At 46.4% G+C, this 26,907-nt stretch overlaps 1 protein-coding gene across 3 annotated transcripts; it reads right to left on the bottom strand.

Moving 5' to 3' along the window:
• Positions 1-12,047: 12,047 nt before the first annotated feature.
• Positions 12,048-26,816, bottom strand: FBXO5 (F-box protein 5). 3 transcript variants are annotated; one of them, XM_067542428.1, is made up of 6 exons: positions 26,646-26,816; positions 23,462-23,562; positions 18,318-19,057; positions 17,670-17,760; positions 15,426-15,608; positions 12,048-13,228 (listed from the first exon to the last, which is right to left on the bottom strand). In XM_067542428.1, the coding sequence occupies exons 3-6, from the start codon at positions 19,037-19,039 to the stop codon at positions 12,977-12,979; spliced, it is 1,248 nt and encodes a 415-aa protein (XP_067398529.1). In that variant the 5' UTR covers positions 19,040-19,057; positions 23,462-23,562; positions 26,646-26,816; the 3' UTR covers positions 12,048-12,976. The 3 variants fall into 3 exon arrangements, with proteins under 3 accessions (XP_067398529.1, XP_067398530.1, XP_067398531.1); XM_067542429.1 differs by lacking the exons at positions 23,462-23,562; positions 26,646-26,816 and adding an exon at positions 22,276-22,386; XM_067542430.1 differs by lacking the exons at positions 23,462-23,562; positions 26,646-26,816 and adding an exon at positions 19,327-19,372.
• Between the last annotated feature and the right edge of the window lie 91 nt (positions 26,817-26,907).

Genomic DNA, 26,907 nt, shown 5'->3' on the forward strand with positions numbered 1-26,907 from the left:
GGTGGTCCGGAGTTACAGATGAGCTACCTGCAGCACCGCTGTGCCAAAGCCCGTGTCATCCCGCGCCTGCTGGATGATGGCGTAGTGGGACGTGAAGGTATGTACTGACGACCAGGTGGCAGCTCTGCAGATGTCCCAAGACGAAGCTTGAGCTCTGGTTAAGTGTGTTGTGATGGTGCCCAGAAGTGGCATCTTCGCTTGCTTGGACCAGAACTTGGTGCAGGAAGTTATCCAAGAGGAGACGTGCTGGGCGGAGATAGGTAAGCCATTGCAATGAAGAGCTGCGTTGATCTCCGGAACAGTCTCGTGCGCTCGATGTAGAATGCCAGGGCCATCTTATGTCTAGCGAGTCCCACATTCTCTCCTCCTCCGAACCGTATGGTTTGGGGAAAAACCTGGGGAGAAAAATATCTTGGTTATAATGAAACTGGGAAACCACCTTGGGCAGGAAGGCCGGGTGTGGCCTCAACTGAACTTTATTTTTATAGAAATCAGTATAGGGGGGGCTCTGAGGTCAAGGCCCTAATCTCAGAGACTCTCCTTGCCGAGGTAATGGCCACCAGGAAGGCCACCTCCAAGAAAGCAGGAGCAGAGGGTAGGAAGCCATGGGTTCAAAGGGTGGCCCTGTGAGTTGTGAGAGGACCAGGTTGAGATCCCATGGAGGCACCAGGTCACTGACCTGTGGATTGAGCCTCTCCACCCCTTTCAGGAACCTAATTGTCATCGGGTGGGAGAAAAGAGATCTTGCCTCCAAAGGCTGGTGGAAAGCTGATATAGCCGCTAGGTGGACCTTCAGGGAGGCCATGGTTAGTCCCTGGAGCTTCAGCTGTAGCAAGTACTCCAGGATCACCTGTATTGGCGAGAGACTAGACAGTATACCCCGAGACTCTGCCCAGCAGGTAAACCACTTCCATTTAGCCTGATACATGACCTGCATGGAGGGCTTCCTGCTACCCAGCAGGATTTGCTGGACTTGTGCCAAACAGGCCCGCTCATCCGCGCTCAGCCACAAAGCCTCCATGCCATGAGGTAGCGGGAGTCCAGGTCCAGGTGCAGCAGGTGACCGTGAGCCTGGGACAGGAGATTGTGCCATCTCGGAAGTTCCCGAGGCAGGGTGATTGATAGGTCCAGCAGCATGCTGACCCTGTGCTGGCGCAGCCAGGCCGGTGTGATTAAAATAACGTTCGCCTTGTCTCTCTTGATTTTCAGCAGGACCTTGTGAAGGAGGAGAATGGGTGAGAACGCATACATGAAACTCCCTGACCACTGCAGGAGGAAGGCGTCAGAGATCGACCCGGCCTCTCGACCATGGAGAGAGCAGAACTGCGGGCATTTCTTGTTCCACACTGATATAAACAGGTCCACCTGGGGAAAGCCCCACCTCCCGAAGATCATAGACACCACCTCTGGGTGTAGTGACCAATCATGGTGGAGTAAGAACAACCTGCTGAGGCAGTCCGCCTCGTCGTTCCTCACCCTTGGGAGGTGAGAGGCTATCATGTGAAAATCATGCCTCACCACAAAGTCCCACAGATGAATAGCTTCTCCGCAGAGGGCTAAAGAACCTCCCCACTGCCTGTTGATGTAGTACATGGCTGCTGTATTGTCCGTCAGCACCTGCACCACCTTGCCTTTAATACAGTGGAGGAACATTCTGCATGCTAGGCGAATAGCCCGCAGTTCTTTCACATTGATGTGTAAGCATCTCTCTTCCCTCGACCAGACCCCTTGAGTGCCAAGGTCAGTGCTGATATGGGCCCCCACCCTAGGTTGGAGGCATTCGATATCAGGGTGACAGAGGGAACTAGTTCTTTGAACAGTACACCACTTAACACTGCCCAGGGGGTCCGCCCCCAATCTAGGGAGGCTAGGACCTGGGGAGGGGAGGCTGGGACCACCCGATCCAGAGGGTGACTGCTCGGAATGTAAACCAAGGCCAGCCATGATTGAAGCAGCCTGAGTTTCAGGCGAGCCAGCCTCACTACATTGGTGCAGGCTGCCATGTGGGTCTAACAGCTGCGGACAGTGTCTGGCTTTTGTCGTTGGGCATCGATGCAGGTGAGCAATAATGGAGGACATCACCTCAAAGCATGGCTGGGGTAGGAAGACTCTGGCCTGGGAAGCACCCAAGATTGCGTGGATGAACTCTATCCGCTGCATGGGAGTTAATATGGACTTCTGCTTGTTTATCAGCAGGCCCAGCTGGCAGCAGGCGGCGCATGTCAGGTTCACACTATCCTGGACTTGGACCTGCCTCTGATTAGCCAATCATCCAGGTAGGGGAAAATTTGAACCCCCTTGTGCCTCAGATGCACTGCCACCACCACCATGCATTTCATAAACACCCTTATGGCCGAGGACAGGCCAAAGGGCAAAGCTGTAAACTGGTAGTGGGAGCCGACCACTATGAGGTGAAGGAAACATCTGTGGCTGGGGAGAATGGAGATGTGAAAGTATGCGTCCTTGAGATCGAGGGTGGCATACCCTGGATCCAGGGATGGGATTATGGAGGCTAGGGAGACCATGCGAAACTTAAGTCTCTTGAGATATTTGACGCAGGTCTAATATGGGCCTTAGATCCCCATTTGCTTTGGGAATGAGGAAGTACCGAGTAAAACCCCTCTTCCCATCAAGTCAAGTGGGACCTTTTCCACTGCCCCCAGGCTGAGGAGGGTCTCTATCTCTTGCATGAGGAGGTGTTTGTGAGAGGGGTCCCTGAAGAGGGATGGGGAGGGAGGGTTGTTGGGAGGAGTAGACATAAACTGGAGGGCATAGCCCACCAAGATTATGCCATGGACCCAGCAGTCTGAGGTAATTTTGTCCCATTTTGACCAGAAGGGGGCTAGGCAGTTTAAAAAGGGGCGGGAGGGACCCAGGAAACAGGCTGGGATGCCACCCTCGGGTGCACCATCAAAATGGCCTCCTTTGGTCGCCTGATCGCCTAGATGATCCTTGCTATGGGGCTGAGGAGAAACCTGGGGGTGGATGGCGTCTCCTAGACCCCCCTATTTCTGTCCCTCTGTCTATATGGCGTGAACAGCTGTGGCTGATACCTCTGCTGTTGCTGGCCCTGAGGATGTGACTGATGCCTAGAGGTCTGTGGCATGTAAAGACCCAGGGAGTGGAGCATGGCCCTCAAGTCCTTCAGATCATGCTGTCACACTGGTTGGATTGGAGGGGAGCATTTATGATATTGTTTGACATCAATATGCCAAAATCATAATGATTCATGTGAGATATGCCATAGCAGGTACTGCCAGAAAGGCTATAATGTGCTGAGTAAGATGAGGATGTTTGTGTTCATGTGTTATAGGTGTAATGGAAGTTATAGATATGTTTGGTATATCAGTATTTGAAATTGTGCTGTCTGAGTGGCATCTCAGACAGGATGGCTGCAGAACAATAACCTGCTTAATGGCCCATTAAGACATTCACAGGTGCAAGGGGCCCAGGGGGAGAAGTCAGGCATATACCTGATGAGTCACCAGGACTTGCCCATGTGACTCTGGACTCCATTTTGGTTCCTGTAAAATTCCACAAACAGCATGGCAGGGGTCAGAGGATATATAAGGCAGAGGCCTAGGAATCCATTTTGTTCTTCAGTCGGGATTCAGCTTCAGCCACCAACCTACCTCTGGATCAGCTCATCTACAACTGAACTGAAGCTGTGAAACAAAGGACTGAGACCCATCCAAGTACTAGATGTACACCAGAGGGACTATACAAGCCTGCAAACTCCACGATTCTTCTAGAAACCTGATGTATATGGACTTTCAAATCATTTGTATGTATCTGATTGCTTTAATCCTTTAACAAATCTCTTATTGTTTGTTCCTTTCTTTTTATAATAAACTTTTAGTTTTAGTTACTAAAGGATTGGCTGGCACTGTGGTATTTTGGGTAAGATCCAAACTTACATTGATCTGGTACTGTGGCTGACCCTTTGGGGTCAGGAGGAACCTTTTTGGTAAAGAGCATAGAGTTTAAAACAACTGGTCTCTTTACTGGATCTAGTGGCTGATTGGGAGCCAGAGACTGAAATGCAGTAAAGGGGGCTGTGTGTATTTGTGTACTGGCTTCTTGATAACCGGATTGGGGAAACAGAAGCACAATTTGTGGCTGGTTGGGAAATCTGGCTTCAGTGTCACCCACTAGTTCTGGGAGAATCTGCTCTCCTTTTGCAGCCTGCCCTGACCTTGGCATTTTCAGGTGGCTACCCTAGGCACGGAAGGTCACACATGCAACTTCACATCTGTCTGGTCTGAGAACAAGGCTGATCCGTCAAAGGGGAAGTCCTGGATGGACTGTTGGACCTCCTGAGACGGCCCCGAGGATTGAAGCCATGAGCACCTGCACATGCAGATGGCGGAGGCCATGTTTCTGCCCGCCGAATCAGCCATGTCCGAGGACATCTGGAGTGCTGCCCTAGCCACTGTGGTAACCTCTTCTACAATGGTATTAAAGTCCAGTGCCTGGTCCTGGAGCAGAGCATCCACGAAGTGCTTTAATGAGTCCCAGAGGTTAAAATTGTACCTGCCCAGAAGAGCCTGCTGATTGGCAATCCTAAACTGTAGGTTTGCCGTTGAATAAATCTTTCTCCTGAACAGGTCTAGCTTTTTGTTGTCCTTATTTTTCGGTGTAGAATCGAGCTGTCCCTGCCTATCCCTCTGGTTGACCGCGTCTACCATCAGGGTTCCAGGGAACGAGTGGGTAAACAGGTACTCAAACCCCCTGGCTGAGAAGTAATATTTTTTCTCAGCCCCTTTAGATGTTGGGGCTACCGATGAAGGGTTCTGCCACAAGGCCTTCACTATTTTCAGAACCTCTTCATGCACATGGAAGGCTGCCTGAGCTGGGGCAGCCGCTGCCAGGATGTTAAACAAACAGTCTGATGCCTTTTTTAGCTCCTCCACCTCCAGCCCCAAGTTGGAGGCCACCCTTATGAGCAGCTCCTGGTGTGCCCTAATATCATCCAGGAGCACTGAGTGACCCTGGGAGACTGCTTCATCTGAGGAGGAAGAGGATTGGAGGGACGCAGCGGGAGGTGGCACCCCTTCCTACAGACAAAAGGTCCCCACAGAAGTCCCTTCCTGTGGGTCCAATTCATCCTCTGAGGGCGAGTGCTGGCCCTTCTCCAGTGCCAGTGGCATTGACTGTACACAAGGACTGCGGCCCAGATCCCACCAGAAATCCCCAGGGTCCCCAGTATGGCCATTGGGGAGGCCATCCGGGAGCTATCTGCACCGGAGGCTCTGGCACCTTCTGCTGATGATGCCTCGCCCGGCGGCTGCCCCCTTGGGAAGACACTGAGGATCTATTGGAAGACCATGGTGGGGCTGCTTCAGAGGCTCCCCGCTACGCGGTACCAAACTGGGGGGTGGGGGGGAGCAGTGACCCAATCCATGGGTGTTCTGCTGCTCTGGAGATCAGCTTCTTGAAGTTGATGAGCTCGAAGACGATGAGATCCAGTGCCAGCGCCGTGACCAGTGCTGGTGCGCGGCATCGTGCTCCGACAAGCTGGAACGTCCGGAGCGCCATCTGGGTACCAGGGACTTGCGGCATGGTTTGCCTCGCGGTGCCGAGTCTGTCTCTGGCGACCGGGTTCAGCGCCACCTCGGTGCGGGTGACCTCTCCGGTGCTGGGAAGCGGGAACAGTGCCGAGTTCCGTCTGGGGAATGGTGCCCCGTGGGCGACCCGGACAGGTGCTGCCTTTTGGGATAGACTTCTCCCGGTGCCGGGGATCGTGATCAGCATCGGGAGGGCAACCTCGTTCCTTGTGTTGATGCAGAGTGCTCTGGCGACCATGACCTGGAGCGGCTTCTAGGGGAACGGCGCCTGCTCCACCCTAGGCAACCAGCTCATTGGAAATTTTCCTCCCCGCACCGGGGATCTCCTGAGCCACTCAGGGGGTCCCAGCACAGGCTTCCCCTGACACCAACCCCTTCTCTCTAGGTGGAGGATGGGGCCTGGGCAGTGTGGGCAAGGCCAGCAAGGCTCTTGCCACCTGCAAGGCCTCCGGTGTCGATGGCACTGGTAGGTGCAGAGGGCCCCACCCCATTCCCAGGAGTCAGGGGAGGCACCCTGGCTAGAGACGCTGGCTCCAGAGAGTGGGTCCCTGCAGTCCAGCTCCAGTGTGGTCCGGTGCTCGACCCCACCTGCTTAGACGGTGCAGAGGAGTGTCCGCATTCCGTGCGCTGCTTCTTTGGTACCAGAGATGTGGTCCGGTGCCGAAGCGGGCCCAGTGCTGATGGTGCACTCTGCACCGATGCCACGCTCAGTACCAAGGCGGAGTGAGCTGTTTTGGAGGCCGGTCTAAGTGCTGCCTCCATGAGGAAGGCTTTCCGGTGGATTTCTCTATCTTTTTTAGTCCGGGGCCTGAAAGCCTTGCAAATCTTGCACTTGTCCTTTCGATGAGTTTCCCCCAGACACTTTGGGCAGCTATCGTGAGGGTCAGTCAGCGGGAAAGCCTTCCCGCAGGAGGCACTCGGTTCTTGATGATGATGACGGCGGCATGCCCCTCTCCCAGCAAAGTCCCAGCCGGGACTGTCCAAAGTGCTAACTACCACTATTAACAGTACTTCAAGTCCTAGCTACCTAACTAATACAACAACAAACTATTAAAGTTGAGAACAAGGGGAATTGATCATCTGTGATGCAAGCAGGAACAGTTCCAGCAGCCATCACAGGTGGAAAGAAGGAACTGATGGGACGTAGGTCTGGCAGCGCCTCATATACCGCGGCATGTGCACAGGGCTCCAGGAGGTGCTGAAGCCGGTCTTGTGGGTACTGTTAAGGGGAAAAAAGTTCCGGTAACCGTGCACGGAGGCGTGCACACACCTATAATGGAATGGACATGAGCAAGCACTCGAAGAAGAACTCTTTAATATAGCATAATTTCCAGGAAGTGAAATACTAGTCTTCCTGACGAGTTTTCTTTCTTGGACTCTTCGTATTTCACAGCCTTATGTGGGTTTCTTCTCTTGCTAAGTGATTTGACAGAGAGATAAAACCTCTGGTCCTGATTGGAGCATACAGCCTTTGAACCTTTTCCAAAATAATTTCCAAAGCTATGAAAGACTAATATTTTTGTTCACCAAAATACTTCAGCACGTTCAATGTAAAATGTAAGCCAGCTGTAACTGAGCCCTCAGGTAGTGGCAACATGTCTGAAATATAGCTTAATTCTGCAATTTCTTAGAAATAATTACCAAGTGAGGCTGAGAATAGATTGTGGAGCAGTAAACTAGGTGACGTAAGAAATCAAAAAGCAAGAAAAGGTTAAGACTTTTCTCTCAGGCTGGTCCTACAACAAATTCGTGACTTCTCTGGATTGCAAAGGTCCAAGGCTTAAAAACCTTTCTAATTGTTAAGGGGCTAGTCTGGGTCAAAATCAGAATTAGGGCACAGGATTATCTGACTATTCTTTTTTATTCATTAGATCTTTAATGTGGGGTGGGATGGGCTCTGGGGATAAGTGAGACTCATGGGAAGAGTGTTTCTTTTTAGTTTACTTCTTTGGAGCAGGCTGAGTATCCAGCTGAAGATAGTGGAATTGGTTCTCAACCTTTTCAAGTGTCCATTCTGACAACTTGCGATCTGAGACTGAGGCTGAGAACCTTGGACAGCAATAGAAGCCATTGATTCTTCTATGTCCCACGAATTGGGATGCAATAGTCTCCAGACATAGTGGTGCGGGAGGAGAGAAGACACTTTAGCCCAGCTCCTCAAAGGTGCTTAGACGCTGCTCATTTCAGTATTGCAATGCTTGCCTCCTACGTGCCCTGTTGCCCAGTTCAATCCTCAGCCACAAGCCAAGCACCCATGCTTCCCAAACAATTCAGAGACAGTGTTAGGTCTCTAAGGACTTGTTTACACGATGTGTTAGTGCCCTCCTGCTGGGGATAAATTCTAGTGCACACCAGCATGTTGTGCACTAACCTGTCCACGTGGACCCTGCTGGCTCATACTAAGTTTCCTAGTGTTGACATAGCACTGTGAAACTGAACTACATCAACACACACTAGGACTTTGAATGGAGGCCAGTAGGCTCCACATGCACTAGAATTCACATCCCAGTTGGTGAGCACTAACACACTGTGTAGACAAGTCCTAACAAAGGATCTTCAGAAGCCAGCAGGATGAGCAGGGAGCTACCCAAGCTAGCCAGGAATGAAAAGCTGAGGAGAAGGGCTTAGGCACGTAAGCAGCTGGCTGACCTGGTGCATCTGGTTGGTGAGCCAGAGGTAGGCACCCACTCCACTTGGAATCCTCAGCTGTGAACCTTCTCCTGGAATTAGGCATCTAGAGTCAAGTCAGCTGCTTAGGTAGCCCATGTCCTAATAGCCAAAACTGCATCTGACTCCTGCTCACTCACAATACTTCATACTTGCCTTTTGCCCTGCTGTCTTTTTCAGTAGTTGCCCCCAACCTATCAATGGCCTGCACCAGAGATCATCTACAGCAGTGTTTCTCAACCTTTTAAGTAGCAAGTACCCCCTAACTTCTGGAAATTTTAATAAGTACCCCAACACTCAATTTTCCACTCTGAGAAATACCATCTTTTTCCCCTTTACCGCTGGACGACTCTATTTCTCATAAAGCAGGAGAGTTCTGAGTTCTGCAGTGCTGTGTGGCTGTGGCAGATCACAAAACCCCTGCTGTTTCTCCCCTCCTTCCGCCATATAGGAGCAAAGGTCAATGCCAGCCAGTCACTATGGCCTGATGGCAGGGTCACTTGTGAGGTATGAGAACAGGCGGGAACTTGTGAGGTATGAGCAGGCACTAGCAGCCCACCAGAGTGGATAGCAGCGCTCCCCATGGACATCCCTAGGGGGGTGCAGACTTGGGGCAAATCACACTGTGTGGGCCCCTCTTAAGATTTTTATACTGGTAAAATCTGGGGCTGTCATAGTTGTCAATTTCACTGCTCAGCTAGAGTAGTGAAATTGACAAATAAGCTTGTGGGTAGAGCCCGGTTCCAGGACTGGGCAAGCCCCTGGGCTCTCCACCTGGCTTTCTGGGCACTGGGCTTTGAGCCAGAGAGGGGAGCTGCCACCTGGGCAAATTGTAGGTGGCGGCCGCCTGGTTGCCAGCCCAGGAGGTGGGCGACTGCCACCTGCTCCGAGCTGGGGTGGAGGAGGCTTCCACACTGGCTGGGACCCGGAGATGTGGGCAAGCAGCAGGCAGCTGCTGCCCATCTTCAAGCCAGGGCGCGGGAGGCTGTCTCTCAGCTCAGAGCCGGGGCATGGGTGGCAGCCACTCAGCTGCGAGCCCAGCTCGCAGGGCACAGGAGGCTGCCGCCAGGCTCTCACCTGGGAGCTGTGATGCAGGTGGCTGCCGCTTGACTTCCCAAAAAGCCAGCAGCTGCTGCCCAAGCCGGCAGCTGCCGTCTAGCATCTCCAGGAGCCGGCAGCTGTCGCCCAGCTTCCCAGGACTGGGGCGGCTGCCGTCTATCTCCCAGCTAGGAGGTGGGACTGGGCAGGAAGCTGATGGCTGCCGCCCACCTCCCCAGAAGCCAGTGGCTGCTGCCCTGCCTCCCTTCACTGGGTTTTTCGCTGCGTACCCCCTCCTGGGGATACGCGTACTACAGATTGAGAAACTATGATCTACAGCAATGGTTCCCAACCTTTTTGAGTGAAAGCCCGTTACCACTAGGTAAAACATGTGCCCCCCCCACTCCCTCTCGCCCTGCTCCCTCACCAGCCATAAACAAACAGATATAATAATAAATAATAATAATAAATTACTCTTACCTGAGTAAGAAGCTAAGCCTTCCCTGGTGCAGCTGCCACTGCACACCCCGTGTGGCCCCGCCTCTTCCCATTACTCATGGATGGAGGGTAATGGAGACCCCAGGTGCTGGCAGGCTGGCCAGGGCTGTTCCACTCTGGCCAGGTGCCTGGCTGGCTTGGAGCTGGGAGACTATTCCTCTGCTCCGGCTGGCGCAGAGCTCAAGGCTGCTGCACCCATATGAAGTGGAGCTTGGGGTTGCCCCTCCCTCAGGGGGACTGCTTCTTCGCTCCAGCTGGGCGCCCGGCCAGCGCGGAGCTCAGAGTGCTGCACCCGGCCTGTGTGGGGCTCAGAGGAGGCTGCTCCTCCTCTCCGGCAGGTGCAGGACTTGGGGCGCTGACTGTCCTCAATATTACTGAAACTTCACGGACTCCCTGTAATCTTTGGCACTCTGCAAGGGGGTCACACGCTCCAGGTTGGGAACCACTGATCTACAGAATTGGGCCCTACTGGCAAGACAGGTGTTCCCCTGCTTAATCTGACCTGCTTTGTGGCTTCCGGAGCTTCAGCTTGAGCTAGGGGTCTGAGCTGCTCGTAAGCTGCGAAGCACCATCAGGCTTAGACAGCTTTGCAAAATACAACCTGGAGGAATCTTAGGCACCTATGGGGTTGGGTAGCAGCTGAGTGGTGGTTTTGAGAATGTCAGTGGCATCTAAAGAGGCAGAAAGGAGACTAAATACCTTTGAGGATGTGGGTCATTGCTTCTGGGGGAACCAGCAAACCAACTTCCACATTATTTGAAGGCACTGTTGTTACCTGTTTGACAGATGCTTCAGAGAATTTGGAGAGTTGAATTAAGTTATGCATACCTTGCAGCCACTGTCTGAGGCAGGCTTAGTCCAGGTGGAATGACCAGCACCGGGATCCGCTGCCGCTTCAGAGGCAATTCTATGGCAGTGGAAAATGCTGCTATGCACATCTCCTACACTGTATGATTCCCTATTACCTCTGCACTTGTACCCCCTAAACCAGTTTGGCACATCCCTTGCTCCACACTCCAGCTGGAAGGGAAAGAATCTTCCCCAAAGTCTCTGTGGGGGCAGGATCCAGCCTTCCTCAATTTGTCTGGAGACCCTGGCTGCACCGCAAAGCTCCAAAAGGCAAATTTGCTGGCTAAATAAACCCAAGTAAAGTTTTGAGTTAAGACATCTGAATGGTCTGCCACAAAGATCTAAGATTTAATGCTTGGCTCTGTTGGCAAAGAAATCTGTGGAAGCGGGGAGAAGCCCTATGCCCCCAGCCAAAATGTCTGTTCTTTAGAAAGAGGGGAGTCCACTGTTACAACTGTGAGACATGAGTGGATACACCAAAATATATTCTAGTCATAAGCTTGTTAACTATATTAGAAGTCTTTGTATTGAGCTGTTTGCCGTTACCATGTATCATCTTACAATTATATGAAAAAGCAATTAGGGGCTTTATCTGATCTTGTTCAGTTCCTGGCAAATGGAACTGGCCACTAATTTCCCATCATCAGGGCCATCTCTCTCCTGCAAACACGATTCTTCCTCTGGCCAGAACAACATGTCTACATTAGACTTAAAAACATTCTTACCGTTATAGCTTCACTTGTAGGAGTACTAATGTCACAGCTCAGGAAGACACTGGCATTTTAACCACATGTAGATCTGCGCTATCCAATTTTAGACAGTGATTAAGATGATAAAGGTTGGTCCACACTACTATTCCCAACCTGGGTGCAAAATTTTAAGGAACAAGCTGAGCATAGACGAAGTCAGGATGCAGCATTCTGGCAGCAGTCTATGAACAAGCGCTAAGAACAGGAAGGCTTGGACTCAATAAGACCTACTGTGCTGCTTTCTCACTGTCTGAAATCTACCTACCCAGGTTGTAGGGGCCCAAGGTGGTTGCCAAAAATAAGGTAGTTACATTTGGCAACACAATCAGTCCGCTCTTCTGCTTCAGAGCCTGCCTTTAAACACTACAGAACAGTAGTGACAAGTTGTCTCTGGACTGAATCCAGAAAACCAACTACTCAGTCCACAATAGACTGATAACGGGCTTGTTCTTGGAACAATGAGCACTTACTTCCCATTATCTTTCATGGGAGTTGCAGATGTCCTGAACCTCAGGAATGGATTCAAAGTGAGTTTTCACAAAAAGAAAAAGGTAGAATATGGTTTTTGTATAATTAAACATTTAAGGCTTGGAAAACACAAAAAACGTTAGATGTGAACTAATGTTAGAACTGATATTATGATGTAACAAAAACAAGAACTATAGAGCATTTAGATTAATTCTGTTGAAAACATTTAAATTTATTTTTACAGTACGAAACGTATACACACAAATATTTAAAGTAATATTTACAAATATATACAAAAATATAAAACTTAACATACAATTTGGAGAAAAGTGACAAACCATTTCTCTAGCAATATCACAATATATACTTTTTTTTAAAAAAACTTTTTGGGATGGAGTCAGTATGGCAAGAGTCCTAGGTCAGTTTGTGGCTCCTTGATCATACAAGCAAGGGAGAAATGAAGAAACACCAGCCAAATCCAAGATTAATTTCAGGCAAATCATCAGACCAGCTAGTGTTTGGAACTTTAAGTTTGTTTAATTTTCAAATTTTAGACTGATGAGGAAAAGCCTCGAAGAGCAAAGCATGCAACCCTAAAACCAAGAGTCCCACAATTTTTTGTATATAAAGGACCTCATTTATATGCACATTCCAATTCAAATTTCCACTGTACGCTCATTTAAAAAACTTTTTGGAGCAATAAAATCAAACATTACTTAATTAAAACAAAATTCAATCCCTAAAACAATTCTTCTCCCACCCCCCATTGAAAAATTCTAGTTTCAGACACTTAGGACTACTTGCCAAAAATGACCAATTAACCTTGCTTTTTTTAAAAAAGTTAATAGCTAAGAACATTCTTTAAAAGATACTGTAGAATTCATATCCAAAATATTTTTTTAAATTTTATAGATCAGTAAAAAAAAACATGTTTGGAAATAGACAAATTTCTGAAAATTCTCAAGTTTTTAAAAATGGCCTACCTGTGAAAACTGGATCTAGGATATATTCAACTTATTTTCTTTTTAAAAAACAGATATTGCCAAGAACCGCTTCCACATTCACTTTTCTTTCAGGATAACTTCCATCTCTGAATTAACTAACGTCTGATACACTAGCTGCTACTGACAGCACAACAGTTCACAATCTCCTCAAATTCTGTTTGCTTTTTTTGGTGCCAGGAAGAAGCCTTAGCTTAGAGCTTGATTTCACAGGTTTGCTACTTGCACAGTCTGTGGAGTTGTGATAGCTGCACAGGCACTTGGTGCAAAATTCAAAGCCACAGCTTTCGCGGCTGCATGTTGCCCTCTGTAGATAGGAGTCATATTTTGCAGGTGAGCTGCAGTGACTGCAAACTTTAAGGCTTTCAGTGTTTTTCAAGGTCTTGGCAGCCTATTGGGAAAATACACATTTATTATTATTCAAATAGTCACTGGAACAAGTGAATACACAAACACCAAGCCTTTCCCCTTGTTCTATAAGAGCCTGAGTATGTTAGTTTCCAGGACATGCTGCAAAACCCATCTTTTCTCGTGTCTCCCGAAGGATGAGTGAAAGAACTGGAGAGTGGTGGTGGGGAACTATGGTGGGGATTCTGTGGTGAGATTAATAAACTCACTAGATTTATGTTGATGGGCTATTGGGTATGTACAATCATCTAAGATGCTTTTTAAAACATTGTCAAGAGTAACCAGAACATTGTAATGAGAAACTCTCATTGCAAAGTAATAAACATCTAAATAAATACAAATAAGGCCTGGATCCCTCAGCCTTCATATATGATATAAGGAACATATATAAGGAACATATATGATGAGGCCTCAACTACATTGGTTTCATAAGGAACAATATCTATATACAATTACATTCAACTTAAAATACTGTAAATAGGACTAATTTTCAGAAGTGCTGAGCACCTGCCCTCTGAAAATCAGTCCATTCACATGGTAATTCAAGTTATGCACTCAAAAAGGGAGGCAGCCAAAATCACTGATCACTCTTTAGATGATCTTTCAATTTTAGTCTTATGGATTTCATGGAAAATATTAAATTATACTAGAGCTTGATGTGAAATGGCTCAAAGCAGCAACCAAAGAACAGCAACACTGAAAGTTATGAATTTTGTTTTACGGAAACTTTATACTTGTATGATTTGACAAAGTCAGCATCTGAATGTATTAACAGATAAAGTAACAAATCTGCCTAACCTGGACACTTTGCTGTGGAATTTAATATTTGTAACTTATTCCAACTACGAAGCACTTGGCTAACATCAAAATCATCACAAAATAGTATAAACACCGAATTTGCAGCAGCTATTAGCCAAGCAACAATCCCAGCTAAAATGAAGTCAGAAACTATTCTGACTTGAAATACACCAGCTGTAGTGTACTGAACTGAACTTGAAGATTTGGAGGTTAATAAACTGGTGAGCAACAAAAGCCACTGGTCCTAACGTGCAGATTCAGCACATCACGGACAAGATCCTGTAGCCAAAGTAGGAAAGGATGGGTCTTAACTTTGAGGCAAACTATAAAGCCAAAACAAGAGATGCAATTTTTCACAGAAACCACACAAATCTGTGGTGAATGTTCCATACAATTTGATAAGTGGGGGGCATTCAGCACATGTATTTGCACTTCATCTTTAATATGTACAATATTTTTTACATAAGCCCCATGACAGATAAACAAGAGGGGTTCAAAACATAGAGTAATTAAAAATCTATCTTTTCACCATTTATGCTCCTTGGGAGATGGTGAAATAGACTAGTCTATTTCACCATCTGGCTGTCAGTGCTGTTGTGTTGGGGTGCAACCTTTAAAACTTTGTTGTCAAGAAGTTTCATGGAAACACAGATTCAGTATAATTTAGAGGCATGGCTATGATCCCTTCTACACAAGTTAAACTGTGTTATGACATGCTTCTTCAATGAAGGAAGGTGGGGCCTTCCTCTTGGGCGAGTTAATTGGCTCAGAATACAACACAAAGCTTCAGCAGTTTCATTCTGAGGCATGCTAATATGTACGTTTTTGAGGGGAAAAAAAGCTTTTTTTCAATTCCTTACAACTAGAAGTAAAAGAAGCATAGCATGGGCAGGCAATGTACAGGTTTCTTCCCACAGTTGTGCTGATTTAAATCAACCTTTAAAAATAAGCTAGTATAGGCTTATTAGTCTTTGACCTTTCTTGAGCAGACATTGCTAGTCATGTTATATTACAAAGTGAGACAGTTCTTTGGGGGGTAGGGACTGCATCTTTGGAAAAGATCTAGCTCACTGCGCACAGATGGCAACTAGGAGGAAGCCACAAAATTACTTTTCATTTGTGCCCTGAGCTAAGATTTCTTCCCAAATATTCTTCTCATAGCCTTATACAATAAGGAACATCCCATTGTATTATATAACTCCCCACCCAGTTTTATACATACAACAAAAATAGGTTCCATAATCTAAATTTGAGTTATATTGGGAAAGTGTTACTAGTGTTTAGAGTTGTAGTGTTCATTTTAGAAATGTGAGTTAAAAACTGTTCATGTGCTATTTTTCACAGTACATCAGTAGTTGAAGAAGAATAAAAACAAACATTACCTCAGAAAACTCCGTATGTCGGCTGTGAGAACCATTCTGATTGCTCTGGTTGGATACTTTGGATCTGGATGCTTTTTTGGATGAGCTGTTTGGTGGGGCTGCTGTCTGAACAGAAGCTAAAGCTGCTCGGTATAGAACATAGTCCCTTGTTACAGTATGTTCTGAGGGCTGCACACTACCATCCTGTTTAGAAATAAAATGAGGTTAAAATTTAATAAGGTTCCTTTTTAAGTAACTGTCAGTATAAAAATTAAACATTGATGTAAAGTGACTTTGCTTTTGTCTTTAAAATTAAGTATTTTGTAAACCTTCCTATGGCTAGCAAGTTTCACGTAAGCTAAGTTTCACTTAAACTAAGTGGCCATCATTTTACCTGTGCTTTTGTTATAAGTAGTTGCTCTCATTACTATTTTAAATGTCACATGGTTTAGGCCATCATTAACATCAATAATCTTCAATTATACTGAAAGTTATTTCCAAGTTACCACAGCTTTTAACCATTTAAACAAACCATGCAATGGAGTCACAGCAAAATTCTAAAACCAAAAAATTATTTTTTCCTCAATACTCTGTTGTGAATAGGAATGTTTGTATCTTTTCCACCCAGAAGTGAACTTTTAGTTCAGATTTTCCAGGTTTGCACATCAGGTTAAAAAACGATGTCAACCTTAAGAGGATAGGTATTTAAATCAGCGGTGTCACACCTTTCCAGTCTGTGGGCCACACAAAGTTAAAAAGACAAAGGGCCACAATCAATACTTCACACTGTTCAGGTTGCACAAAAGGAATAAAAACCTCTTAAAGTCTCCTGACAGAGAGTCCTTATTTTACACTTCTTTCAGTGTGCAGTGTACTCAGTTAGCTCCCATAGAACAGGTTTAAGTAGCAGTGTCAATGGTGAGGCATGGCTGAGACGAGTAGAATACAGACATCTGAAGGGCATGGGTATGTACCTGAGGACATACCCTGCATTGCTCTCTATTAGCCCAAGCCATGCCTTCCCATCTGCACTGCTATTTTCAGCCTGTAGTGTTCCACTGCCTCCCCACTGCTGGAGCCTTTCCCAGTTGCAGGAAGACTGCAGCAACAGGGAAAGGCTCTAGCAGAGGCACTGGGGAAAGGCTCCAGCAGCTTCCAGAGCCTTCCTCTGCCAGAGCGAAAGACTCCAGCAGTTCCCCACCGAGGAAGCCTTCCCCACAACAGAAGACTCCAATCGTAGGGAAAAGTTCTGGCAACTCCATGCTGCTAGAGCCCTTCCATCACAGGGAAAGGGTCTGGCAGTGGGGAGGCAACCGGAAAGGCTAAATCTTTTCTTTCTGCCTCCATCCTGCAAGAGCCTTTCCTCCCCACAGTGAAAGACTCTGACAGCAAGATGCTGAAGCTTTTCCCCACTGCCTCCTCCCTGCCAGAGGCTTTCACTGACGTGTAGCTACACACCGCAGTCTGGACGCAGCTTGCTTATCACTGCAGCACGTAGCTACACATATCCTACACACTGCCAAAAGTGGTATGTAGTGAAGATATAGCCATGGGTGTAGCGCTGATGTATCTGGATCCCATGTTTACCACTTCACATGCAGGGCATTGGCAGTGACTTGTGTACAATGCTTTCCAGCTATCCTCGGCAGATAAATGGTCCATTGGAAACTAGACACTACTTGTGTAAATTAGAGCAGCTCTTGATTCTGGGCAGATAATCAATGAGTGTGCCATGACTAGTTGATGGCTCTGTTTCTGCTCCTCTTCCCACTCCATGATTACCCCAGTGGTATTGTAGGGGAGAGGTGCCATCCGCTGGTAGGTACTCCTCCAGGCTCAGACATTCAGTCAGAGCTCCTATCCTGCTCTACCTGGGGCCACCACATCCTGGCAGGGAAATGGGCAACGTAGGAGTCAAAACTATTTTATCTTTCCTCCTCTGCAATGCTGCTTGCAGGAGAGCTGCAGAACATCTGCAGCAGATAGAGGACAGCACCTGCTCTGAGCACTCCTGGCTCATAACAGATCTAGTTCTAGGGCTACAGGTGAAGTAATGGGTGACATTTGGGGAAGGATGCCTCTATCTTCTCCTCCTATTAGGGAGTATTTAAACACCTCATTTTAAATATCACAGGGCACAGCTCAGGGAACACATTTTCAATATATAATCAAATACAATTTTTTTAAGGCCTTCACCCTCAAGGCAACCGGTTGGACAGCACTAATTCAGATTTAAAAAATTATCAGTCAAATGCAGGAACTTACAGAAATGCTTTTCACTGCTTTATTATACACTTGGAAAGCCCATTTGTCTTCTTTTAGAATTTTCTTCCATGTTGCGCTCACTTTAGCCACACTGTAGTGAAAACACAAACACCTTAGCACCTTCTGAAAGTGAAAATAAACTTGTTGCTCAACACTGTCTCCAAGATCTAGTCTACTAATTCAAGTGTTCTGGAAAAACTGAGCCCACCCCCCCTTCAAGAATGGCTATTCTGTCATCTCTTTACTATTTATATCTGGAAGTACTCAAAATGTGCTAGGCTTGTGCAAATATGAAAGGTGACAGAGTGCCTGTCCCAATGATCTTACCATACAAATAGACAAGAGAAATTTTTAAAATTTTGAACAGGCAAATAAAACATTGTGTTATGGTAAGGGCAGATGAGTAAATTTTGGAATATTATAAGTTTACTATGAAAGTTGCATATCACTCCTATTTAGAAACATGCATCATGTTGAGAGCAATTTTTAAGTTATTTTTATTTGGGAATTTTTAGAAGTTATTAGAACAAAACATAATAGTAACCAATGTGTGGAAGTCAAGCTCATATGCACAGAGCAGCATCCCTTCTGCTTCCCGCTAGCTCTATTACTTTCCCAATGAAACTCCCACAAGGTTAGTAAACTTACTTTATCAAGTCCATCTCATCAAGATGTCTTAAGATGTTTGCTAAAAGATGTCTGAGCTCCCTTTGGAAGAGTTCACCGAGAATGTCTATTCTATCTAATCCCATTTTCCTGCCAATTAGATTCTGAAGTCCAAAACTTCCCTGGGAAACAATTCTGTCCACAGCAGCCCACGATTTAAGATTTCTTTTACCACTTTTTTTCAAAGTTGAGCAAACCAGTTCTTCAAAATGGTTAACTGGTAGCAAGGTTTTTTTGGAAAGCTGTGTCTGGCTTCGGTTCTTCATGAGACAGTGATTTGGTGTGACACATATATTTCCTGCCAGTAATATGCTGTCTTCATGTTCTGTTGGATCATTGTACTGGTTGCTTAACATTGACGAGTAACCACTCTCCTCATTAAACCTACTGTTTTCCAATGCCTCCATTTCATAGGCACCTTCACCAGATCTCCACAATACTTGCTGGTTTTCTTTGTTATGTACAGGCCTTCCTTCAGCTTTGGGATCAAGATTTCTGGGGGTTGCATTCTGCAGTTCACTATGCAATAGCCTCTGATATTCTTTAACACAGTTTTTACAAGACCCTTCTTCATAATTCGAGGTAGAGGATTCTTCTAGTCTTGTCTTTACTGCATCAGTGTTTAGCTGTGCAAGTCCAGAATGGAAATGGTTACAATTAAAATCACATTTCATTTTGGTGGAGTGGTTAAGGTCTGCTTTCATTATTTTCTGGTTTCTATCCTGCAAACAAACAACAAAGTATTAATTCAGGACAGCATTAGTCAGAGCAAGTTAGTTACACAGTTAATCCACATTTATCTATGGCAAACAAGTATTGTAGGCTTCCACCTAAGTGATGGGATTTCCTGTGACAATGAACGAGGAGATCCCTTCCAATCATATGTCCCTATCCCCCATGCTAAAAGTACACAACACCAAGAAAATGTTTAAATTGGAGACATTTGCCATCAAATACATACCAGAACAACTTGCCAAACAACTTGGCTCACCTGTCCATTTAAAATTCATCCTATAGAAATGTTCTAAGAACCCGTCAACACAAGACCACCTTCTGTTCCCAACAGGCATTTAATCTTAAATCAAAGAAAAACATTCAAATAAATGTTTGTATCAAATTTAATACTACAGAATAGACTGTATGATTATCTTTTTAATGTACGATTCAGTAAAAAACATGTATTTGAATGTTTCACAGTGTTTCTTACAGGAAAGGGCCATTTGTGTAAAATTCCAGTTTTCCACAGAATACATGCCTACTCTCCTATACCTTCTGAGATGTCTTGGATGGAGAGTTCTACTTTCTCACTGGCTGCTAGATAGCGCAGATGGAGAGCTTCCTTCTCTATCCTAACAGGAAAAATGCTGTGAGGGAGGGAAAGGTGCCACATTGTTCCTCTTCATTTCTTCTTCTCATGGTTGGGAAGCTCCATTTTAGTTTCTCTATTTCTCTTCCGCGGACATGAAGCTCTAGGATCTCTTGGGTCATCTGATATGTGTCTAGTCAGCCAGCTGCCTGCTTTGACTGAATGGGCATGTGTCCTGAGATGAAGCTCTACTTACACTGCCTGAATTTAGTCAGAGGCACTGGAGTTCTATCTGAGAGCAATTAGGGTTCTCACCCTTTTGGGAAAAAGAGAAAGTTCTTTTAGTGGGGCTCCACAAAGACCCAATTCCATAACAGAAATGTAGTCTATCATTTACAAAAGAGACATTCACAGCACATTTGAATCTCTTCTCCACTAATGGCAGCTAACTTGGAATGAAATGTAAAAGCTGTTTTAAACCAACTCCACTATATATTTTTCAGAAGGAAACTGAAGAACTGAAACTTCTCCAACTGAATATGCAGGAGTGTGGGTTAGGTGGGCAGAATACAATCAATTACCCAATTGTAATTTGGATATAATGCAGACATCACTTAACTCTTGCAAGAAGTGCCGTGAGATTTTTTATTATTACTCTTTACCAAATCCACATAAAAACACTATTTACTGAAAGTATTACCAAAAAAAGTATCGTGCCATATTTCAAAAGCTAAGCTCAGTTGGGCCAAGTCAGTACTTGAAAGAGGCCCTGTGAGAGGAAAACAACCCAGTGTTGTAGGAAGTCAAGCAGGCAATTCAAAATGTGGCACTCTCCAGAGACATTACTGCATTTATGCTCCAGCATGGTGTTGGGTCCTGTACTGCTTGAGTCCATGCCTTTCAGGTCCGGAAGACCAGTGATAATTAACATTCCAACAGCACCTTTTCACAAGAATACCCTGGATATAAATGTGCAGAAAAAAAATCACTAATTTTTTTTCTGCCTTTTAGGATGGATATAATGGCATTTTCACTGCCTGTCTTAAACACCAAAATACAGTCAGAGTATTTCCAAGTGGCTTTCAGAAGGAACACAGCACTAGCGACAGGAGGTTCCATGATTTAGGAATGACAGTTGGGAGGCAGCCACTGAACTGGGCATGCTGCTGCTGCTGGGATGCTAATGCCACCAGGCACAACCATGATGATGGGGCTCCTTTAGAGTACCAGGCCAGAGTACACTTCAGAGGTAAGGTGGGAGTGTCCCATCTCCCACAATGAGGGCAAGAAGTGTAGTTAAGGGAGGAGGAGACATCAACCCCATGCACATGTTTGTTGGCTAGAGGGGGGGAGGGTAGACCATGTGTTTGGGAGGCTTAGAAGTATCCCTTACCAGCACATGTATGTGTTAATGGAGATATCCCTTCACAATGTTAGTGGTGGAATAAGAGGATACCGCATGTATGCTGTGGTAAGGGATATTTTTCCTAGGTGTTCATAATGTGGGGAAGAGAAGTGGTCTTCTACTTACTAGGAATAGCCTGAGAATTGTCGCCCTCCCCCCCCCATTTTTCTTCCTCCCCCCCCCCCGTGGTCACAGTACAAAGGCAAAACCAACTACTGTGAGGAGTCTCCAGGTTTTTTACAGGGTTACAATCATAGGCATTCCCAAGAGTTTGGGGAAAAGTGCGTTCCATGAAGGCTTGAGGTGGAGGGAAGAAGTGTCCCCTGTATATTTAGGGCGATGCATATCACTGCATGCATGTGCTTTTTTGGAGATCGAGATAAAAATTGGCTCCCCCTCTGTACTGTGAATGGGACAAAGATGCGGTTCTTCCCTAGCTGAATTAGTGAAGATTGACCCTCCTTCTGGACTGAGGTTAAAGAAAGAGCCCGTATGTCCTTGTCTGGGGCAGAAATAAGGTCTCCCTCCCGCCTTCTGGGGTCACTAAGCCACATCAGCGCAGCACAGCTGTTCCTAGCGTGGCTAGTACATTGCAAAGGCGGAGAGGTGTCAGTGTATTTCCATGCCCAGCACCCAGTGCCCGCGCTGGGCCGCTGTAGGCTCTGCCCTCCTCACACTGGGGCAGACCTCGCCTTGCCTTTTCCCTCTTTTTAATCGTTTCCCCCCAAAAAGGTGGCCGCGGGGCCAATCTGCCGCCAATTTGGGGAGTGTCCCCCTCCCGGCGGCATGGCCGGGCGGGCGGGAGACGGGGCGGCGCGGCTCCTCCTCAGCCTTCCTCCCGCGCGCCGGCCGGGACCCTCGTTCGGGGGGAGGGGGGGGGGAGGTGTGCAGCGCCGGGCCCAGCATCCCGCTGCAGAAGGGGAGCCCGAGAGGGGCGGCGGGGGGGAAGCAACTGCAAGGCCCTGGAGGGGGGAGACGGGGGGGGGTCTACAGGGGCCCCGGGGTCAGCGGCCAGGCCAGGTCCGGCCCATTCGGCGGCTGTCCCGCGGCACGAAGCCCCGAAACACCTTCGCTTTCCCCAGCACAAGAACCAAGGCGCGCAGCCAGAGCCCCGCTCCCGCCATCCGCCCCGCAGAGCCCGGGGCAGGGGCGCCCCAGCCTATGAGCCGGGGACTGGTCAAACCTCCCGCCGCTGGGGCAGCTCCTCAGCCGCGTCCCCCGCCACCTACCCCGGCCACAGTACGCGGGGCGCTGCTCGGTCCCTCCGCCTGCGCGCCACTCCCGAGCTGCTGCTGCTCCTGCGGCCGGTGATTCTCCCTGCGCGTCTGCCGCTGCCGCGCTTCCCCTTGCCGGGTACTTTTAAAAACTTTGAATTTGGTATCCAAAATCCCGGCGGCCAATCAGGTGCCGCCGCTCGAGCCCGGCCGCCAATGGGGGGTTGGCAGGAAGCGGCAGCCAATCCCGGGTCTCACGAGGAGGAGCCCAACCCACCGTCACTTTTCCCCCTTCAGTTCAAACGGAGGGGAGCGCGAGCCTGGCCTACCGGGCGGGTCCGAAGGGCTGCCGGGTAGGTCAGGCCTCTCTCTCTCGCGCGCGCGCGCTCTCCGGGCGGAGTCGAGTGGACACGTGGCGCGCGGGAGAGAATACTGCTGCTCTTCACCGCCCGCCAGCAGTTCACTCACTGAGCCGCCTGCCTGCGTTGGTCACGGCGGTGGGTACGGTAGCTGTGCTAGTGGCGCGGATCCCTTTTACAGGGAAAAGCATTTACTGCACAGGACTGGGACATGCGCTGTTGAGGTGTATTCCTGAGTCATTCTCTGACCGTGGGTAAATCACCACCCCCACCCAACCTTTGTGCCTCAGTTTCCCCAATCTGTAAAGTGGGGGGCAATCGTGCCCCATTGGTTGGCTGGGGGCTATGTCGCACCTACTCTGTAAACTCCTTGGGAACTTCTCACGGGAGACAGATGGAAATGCAGGTCACCACAATGTACTAGCAGAAATGTAGAGCAGGCTCCGCTTAACCATACACTGCAATATCATTTAGACCTGCTTGAATTCTGCACCATTGTGCATTGCGGAATTAATATTCACTGCAGAATTTTATTTTTCCCCACATTTTGATTGTCCTCCAGCACTCCTGTCTGCAACTGGCATTGGCAGCTGGGGCACCTGCTGGCAGACAAGGGGAACTCCAGCTGCCTGGGGCTGACAGTGGAAGCATGATTATATCGTGTTATTTTGTTAAATAAAATATGCAGAATTTTAAAATAATATGCTGAATTTTTAATTTTTTGGTGCAGAATTTCCCTAGGAATAACAATAGTACCTGTAAATTAATGTTTCCTCCCTTTTCTATCTTATTGCACTATTTACATTTTTCCTTTGAGCTACAGGAGCTGCAATTTCACTTACCCTTTTCTGTGGTTTGGTTTATGCCATGTTGTCACCTTCTCTCTCATCCCCAGTAGTTAGCTGATCAAAGTTCTTCAGTACCCCCAATTATTCACTGTCACCTAGACAATAGTGGAACAGGGTTTAGCGGGCAGAATCCTATCTCTGCAGTGGCTTGTCTAGCACTTCTAGGCTATGCAAAATAAGTTTAACAGGGATCCTCCATAAAATCAAGGTAGGATTTACTTTATATAGAGGAAGAAGGATGGAACAGGTTGACCCTGCCCCCATAATAATAAAACCAACAATCCGCTCACTTTAGATTGTGCTTCTCTGGCTATTACATAAATTTCCAAGGCTATTAGAACAATTGCAGTGCTTATTCCTTTAAGTATATCTTGTCCATAAGATGCTCAATTGCAGTGGAGAAGCAATTCAGGATGAAGTCCACCATCACATAAGAGTCCAAGTCTAGAGATAGGAAGCCGAACAAGATACTTACTGCCTAGGGACAAAGCTTGAGGGGGCAATGTAGGATATACTGACCACTTGAGCAACTTTTAGGTTTAAATAAGCCCTTATCTTTCAAGTAGCTCCATTCTGTAAAGCAGTGATGCACATGCTTAACTTTACTCATGAAAATAGTTCCACTCCCTTGGGAGTACTTTCACTCAAAGTTAGGTATATGCATCACTGTTTGGAAGAGTGGAGCCTGTATTCTATAATTCTGGTTCCATTTATATGCAAAATCAGAAGTATATGGTATTATTATGAGTTTGTTAATGCAACCCCCATTCCCTTAAAATTCTTGAGTTCTTACAATCAACTCCACTGGGAACATAATATAGTTACCTCACCCATCTAAGTGGAGTTGTATCCCACACAGGAGTAGTGGCTGTGAAGCTACAAGAAAACAGCCCCTCCATCAAACCTAACATGGAATGGCAGGGAGGTGATTTTAAGAACTCAAGAGCATGAAGGGAATGGGGGTTGAAGTTACAGACCTATAATACCACCTTATACTTCTGATTTTGCATATAAATATACCAAAATTATAAAGAGTAAGGCTCCATTCTTGCTACAAGTGATGCAGATACCTAACTTTATGAGCATAAGTACTCCTGTGACTTGAAAGGAACTACTTTCATAGGTAAAGTTAAACTTGTGCATCACTGCTTTACAGAATGAAGCTTAGTACTAAGGCCAGAATACAGGATCTCTTAGTAAACAAAATACCCTCTGGAAAGATAGGTTTAAATGAGATCTTAATTTTATACAAAGGATTTGTATATTTACTGGTTCAAACTAAAGAAGCAAGTAAATGTAAGATAATGGAATGTAATATAAACTTACTGATAGTTAGTTTCATAATTGCATTCCTTAATTGTTTACAGCACATTGTTACATTTTATATGTACTTTATTGAAATTGTTCTTTTTATAAGCAAACTCTTGCAAAGACTGAACATACTAACTTGTTTTTATTTTAATGTGATGGTGTCTTTGTTAAATAGAAGTCTGCAGTAAACATTTTTACCCACTGCAAAATCTTTCCTCATCGTATGAATTGTGTTGTCCTATAGATTTTATTATATATGCAATACATGATGGTATGGTCTGGTATAAAGATTGTGTTTATCATCAGTGTGTGTGTGTGGACAGTCATAATTGCTCTGTGTTTTGCATATCCAAATATAAATTTAATGTTCTTATTTATCCTCTGTTTTAACAACACAAAAAATACCAGTAGGTCAGAAATGTAAAGGAAAATTCTGCCTAAATCATGCTGGTTTGTCCCTATCACATCTTGTTCAACTAGATATTTTATAATTCTTTAAATTATCATTTCAAGCAGTTTAACTGGTACTGAAATAAAGTTCACTGGTCTGTAATTTCTAAGATTACCTATACCACCTTTTGAAAGACAGATTCAAATGTAATTGCAACCCTCCAGTTCTCCAGTACATTAGCGTTTTTAAAGAGAGAACAGGTATTTTTGTTATTAGCTAAGATACTTTATACTTAATTAGAGTTTGCCCTACTCTTGCAAGAATTATTCTCTTTAATGATACTGGCAGGACAATTTGCACTGCCATCCCCAGGCTGGACAACTCTGAGTAAAGGACTTCAGATCTCCAGAGCTGCTAATGCAACTCTTACACAGCCATAATTAGTCATCACAACAATGTATAAAGACAATAAAAATTTCATCTTTACAGATCAGATTAACATGTCGTTGAAGGTCACAGAAAAGAAAGCAGTCAAGTAACCATTAGTTTTCTACTAGCATGTAACCTTGATAACTGTTAAAGAGAGTAAAGCAAGAAACAGAAGACCTGAAGCTCAGGCTTCAAGATAGTACATTCTAAGTCCACAAAAGGACTTGGGCATTGCAACTCTGAGCCTAGCTTTCAGGTACCTTGAAAATCACTGGAATCCACAAAGCCTGAGTTAGGTGCCTAGACTCCATATCCAAGCCTGGGGAGAGACAGCACCTGAAAATGGGATCTGCAAAAGTCAGCAAGCTAGGCAGGCAGCTCAAACTAGCAGATGGGAGATGCTAATGGAACGGACGTGTCCTAAGCCCTGGTCCTCTCAGATGCCTGTTAGAGTTCAGTGCCTAAATCTGGTCTGCAGGGAGGCACCCGTCGCTGCTTGTGATCCACAACCAAGAGCCCCTTTCTTGGAGTCAGGTGTCTTAGATGTCTAAGCCATTTTCACAAGAAAGAGTTTAGGCGTCTGTCTCACTCCACACAAAATGGCTGTGGGGAGGAGGTGGCCTCCCTTGTAAGCTCAGTGGTTGAGGTACTCAGCTGGGATATGGGATACCCTAGTTTAATTCCCCCTTCTGCCTGATGAGAAGGGATCAATGGGGGTCTCCCACCTCTCAGGTGAGTACCATTGCCACTGGACTATGGAATATTCTGATGTGGGTCTCTCTCTATCTCACTTGTTGAATCCATTCTACTTTAACTAGATAGATAAATATTAGTTGGGTCAGAGACAGAAACAGAGTCATTATGTCATCAAGTGGCTAGGTCACTCACCTGAGAGGTAGATTATCCCACCTCACAGCTGAGCATCCTAGCCAGTGACATAAAGGTTATAAGGGAGGCTCCCCGAATCCTTGGCTTTATACTGTGCAGAACAGATTTTTATGCTCAGATGAAGCCTAGAACTAGAAGTAACTCATTTTTTCTGCATACCTTTTGAAAGTAGAGCAGCAATAGCCAAGACTATAATAGGGTTAAAAAATGAACTAGATAAGTTCATGGAGGATTTGTCCATCAATGGCTATTCGCCAGGATAGGCAGGGATTGCTGTTTGCCAGAGGCTGGTAATGGCTGATGGGCTGAATCACTTGACGACTGCCTGTTCTGTTCATTCCCTCTGAAGCACCTGTCATTGGCCACTGTCAGAGGACAGGATGCTGGGCTAGATGGACCATTGGTCTGACCCAGTGTGGCC

Source organism: Emydura macquarii, unplaced genomic scaffold (assembly GCF_026122565.2).
Source record: "Emydura macquarii macquarii isolate MOO-44397 ecotype Brisbane River unplaced genomic scaffold, CSIRO-AGI_Emac_v2 contig_705, whole genome shotgun sequence".
In the NCBI taxonomy this organism is placed as follows: domain Eukaryota; kingdom Metazoa; phylum Chordata; order Testudines; family Chelidae; genus Emydura; species Emydura macquarii.

What these genes read in the sequence shown, in the direction of transcription:
- FBXO5 (XM_067542428.1), bottom strand. Translation starts at nt 19,039, where the DNA reads ATGAAAGCAGACCTTAACCACTCCACCAAAATGAAATGTGATTTTAAT. An exon ending in GATGAGATGGACTTGATAAA is followed by an intron (nt 17,761 to 18,317) that starts GTAAGTTTACTA and finishes TTTTCACTACAG; the next exon opens with TGTGGCTAAAGTGAGCGCAA. An exon ending in AAGCAGTGAAAAGCATTTCT is followed by an intron (nt 15,609 to 17,669) that starts GTAAGTTCCTGC and finishes ATTTCTAAACAG; the next exon opens with GATGGTAGTGTGCAGCCCTC.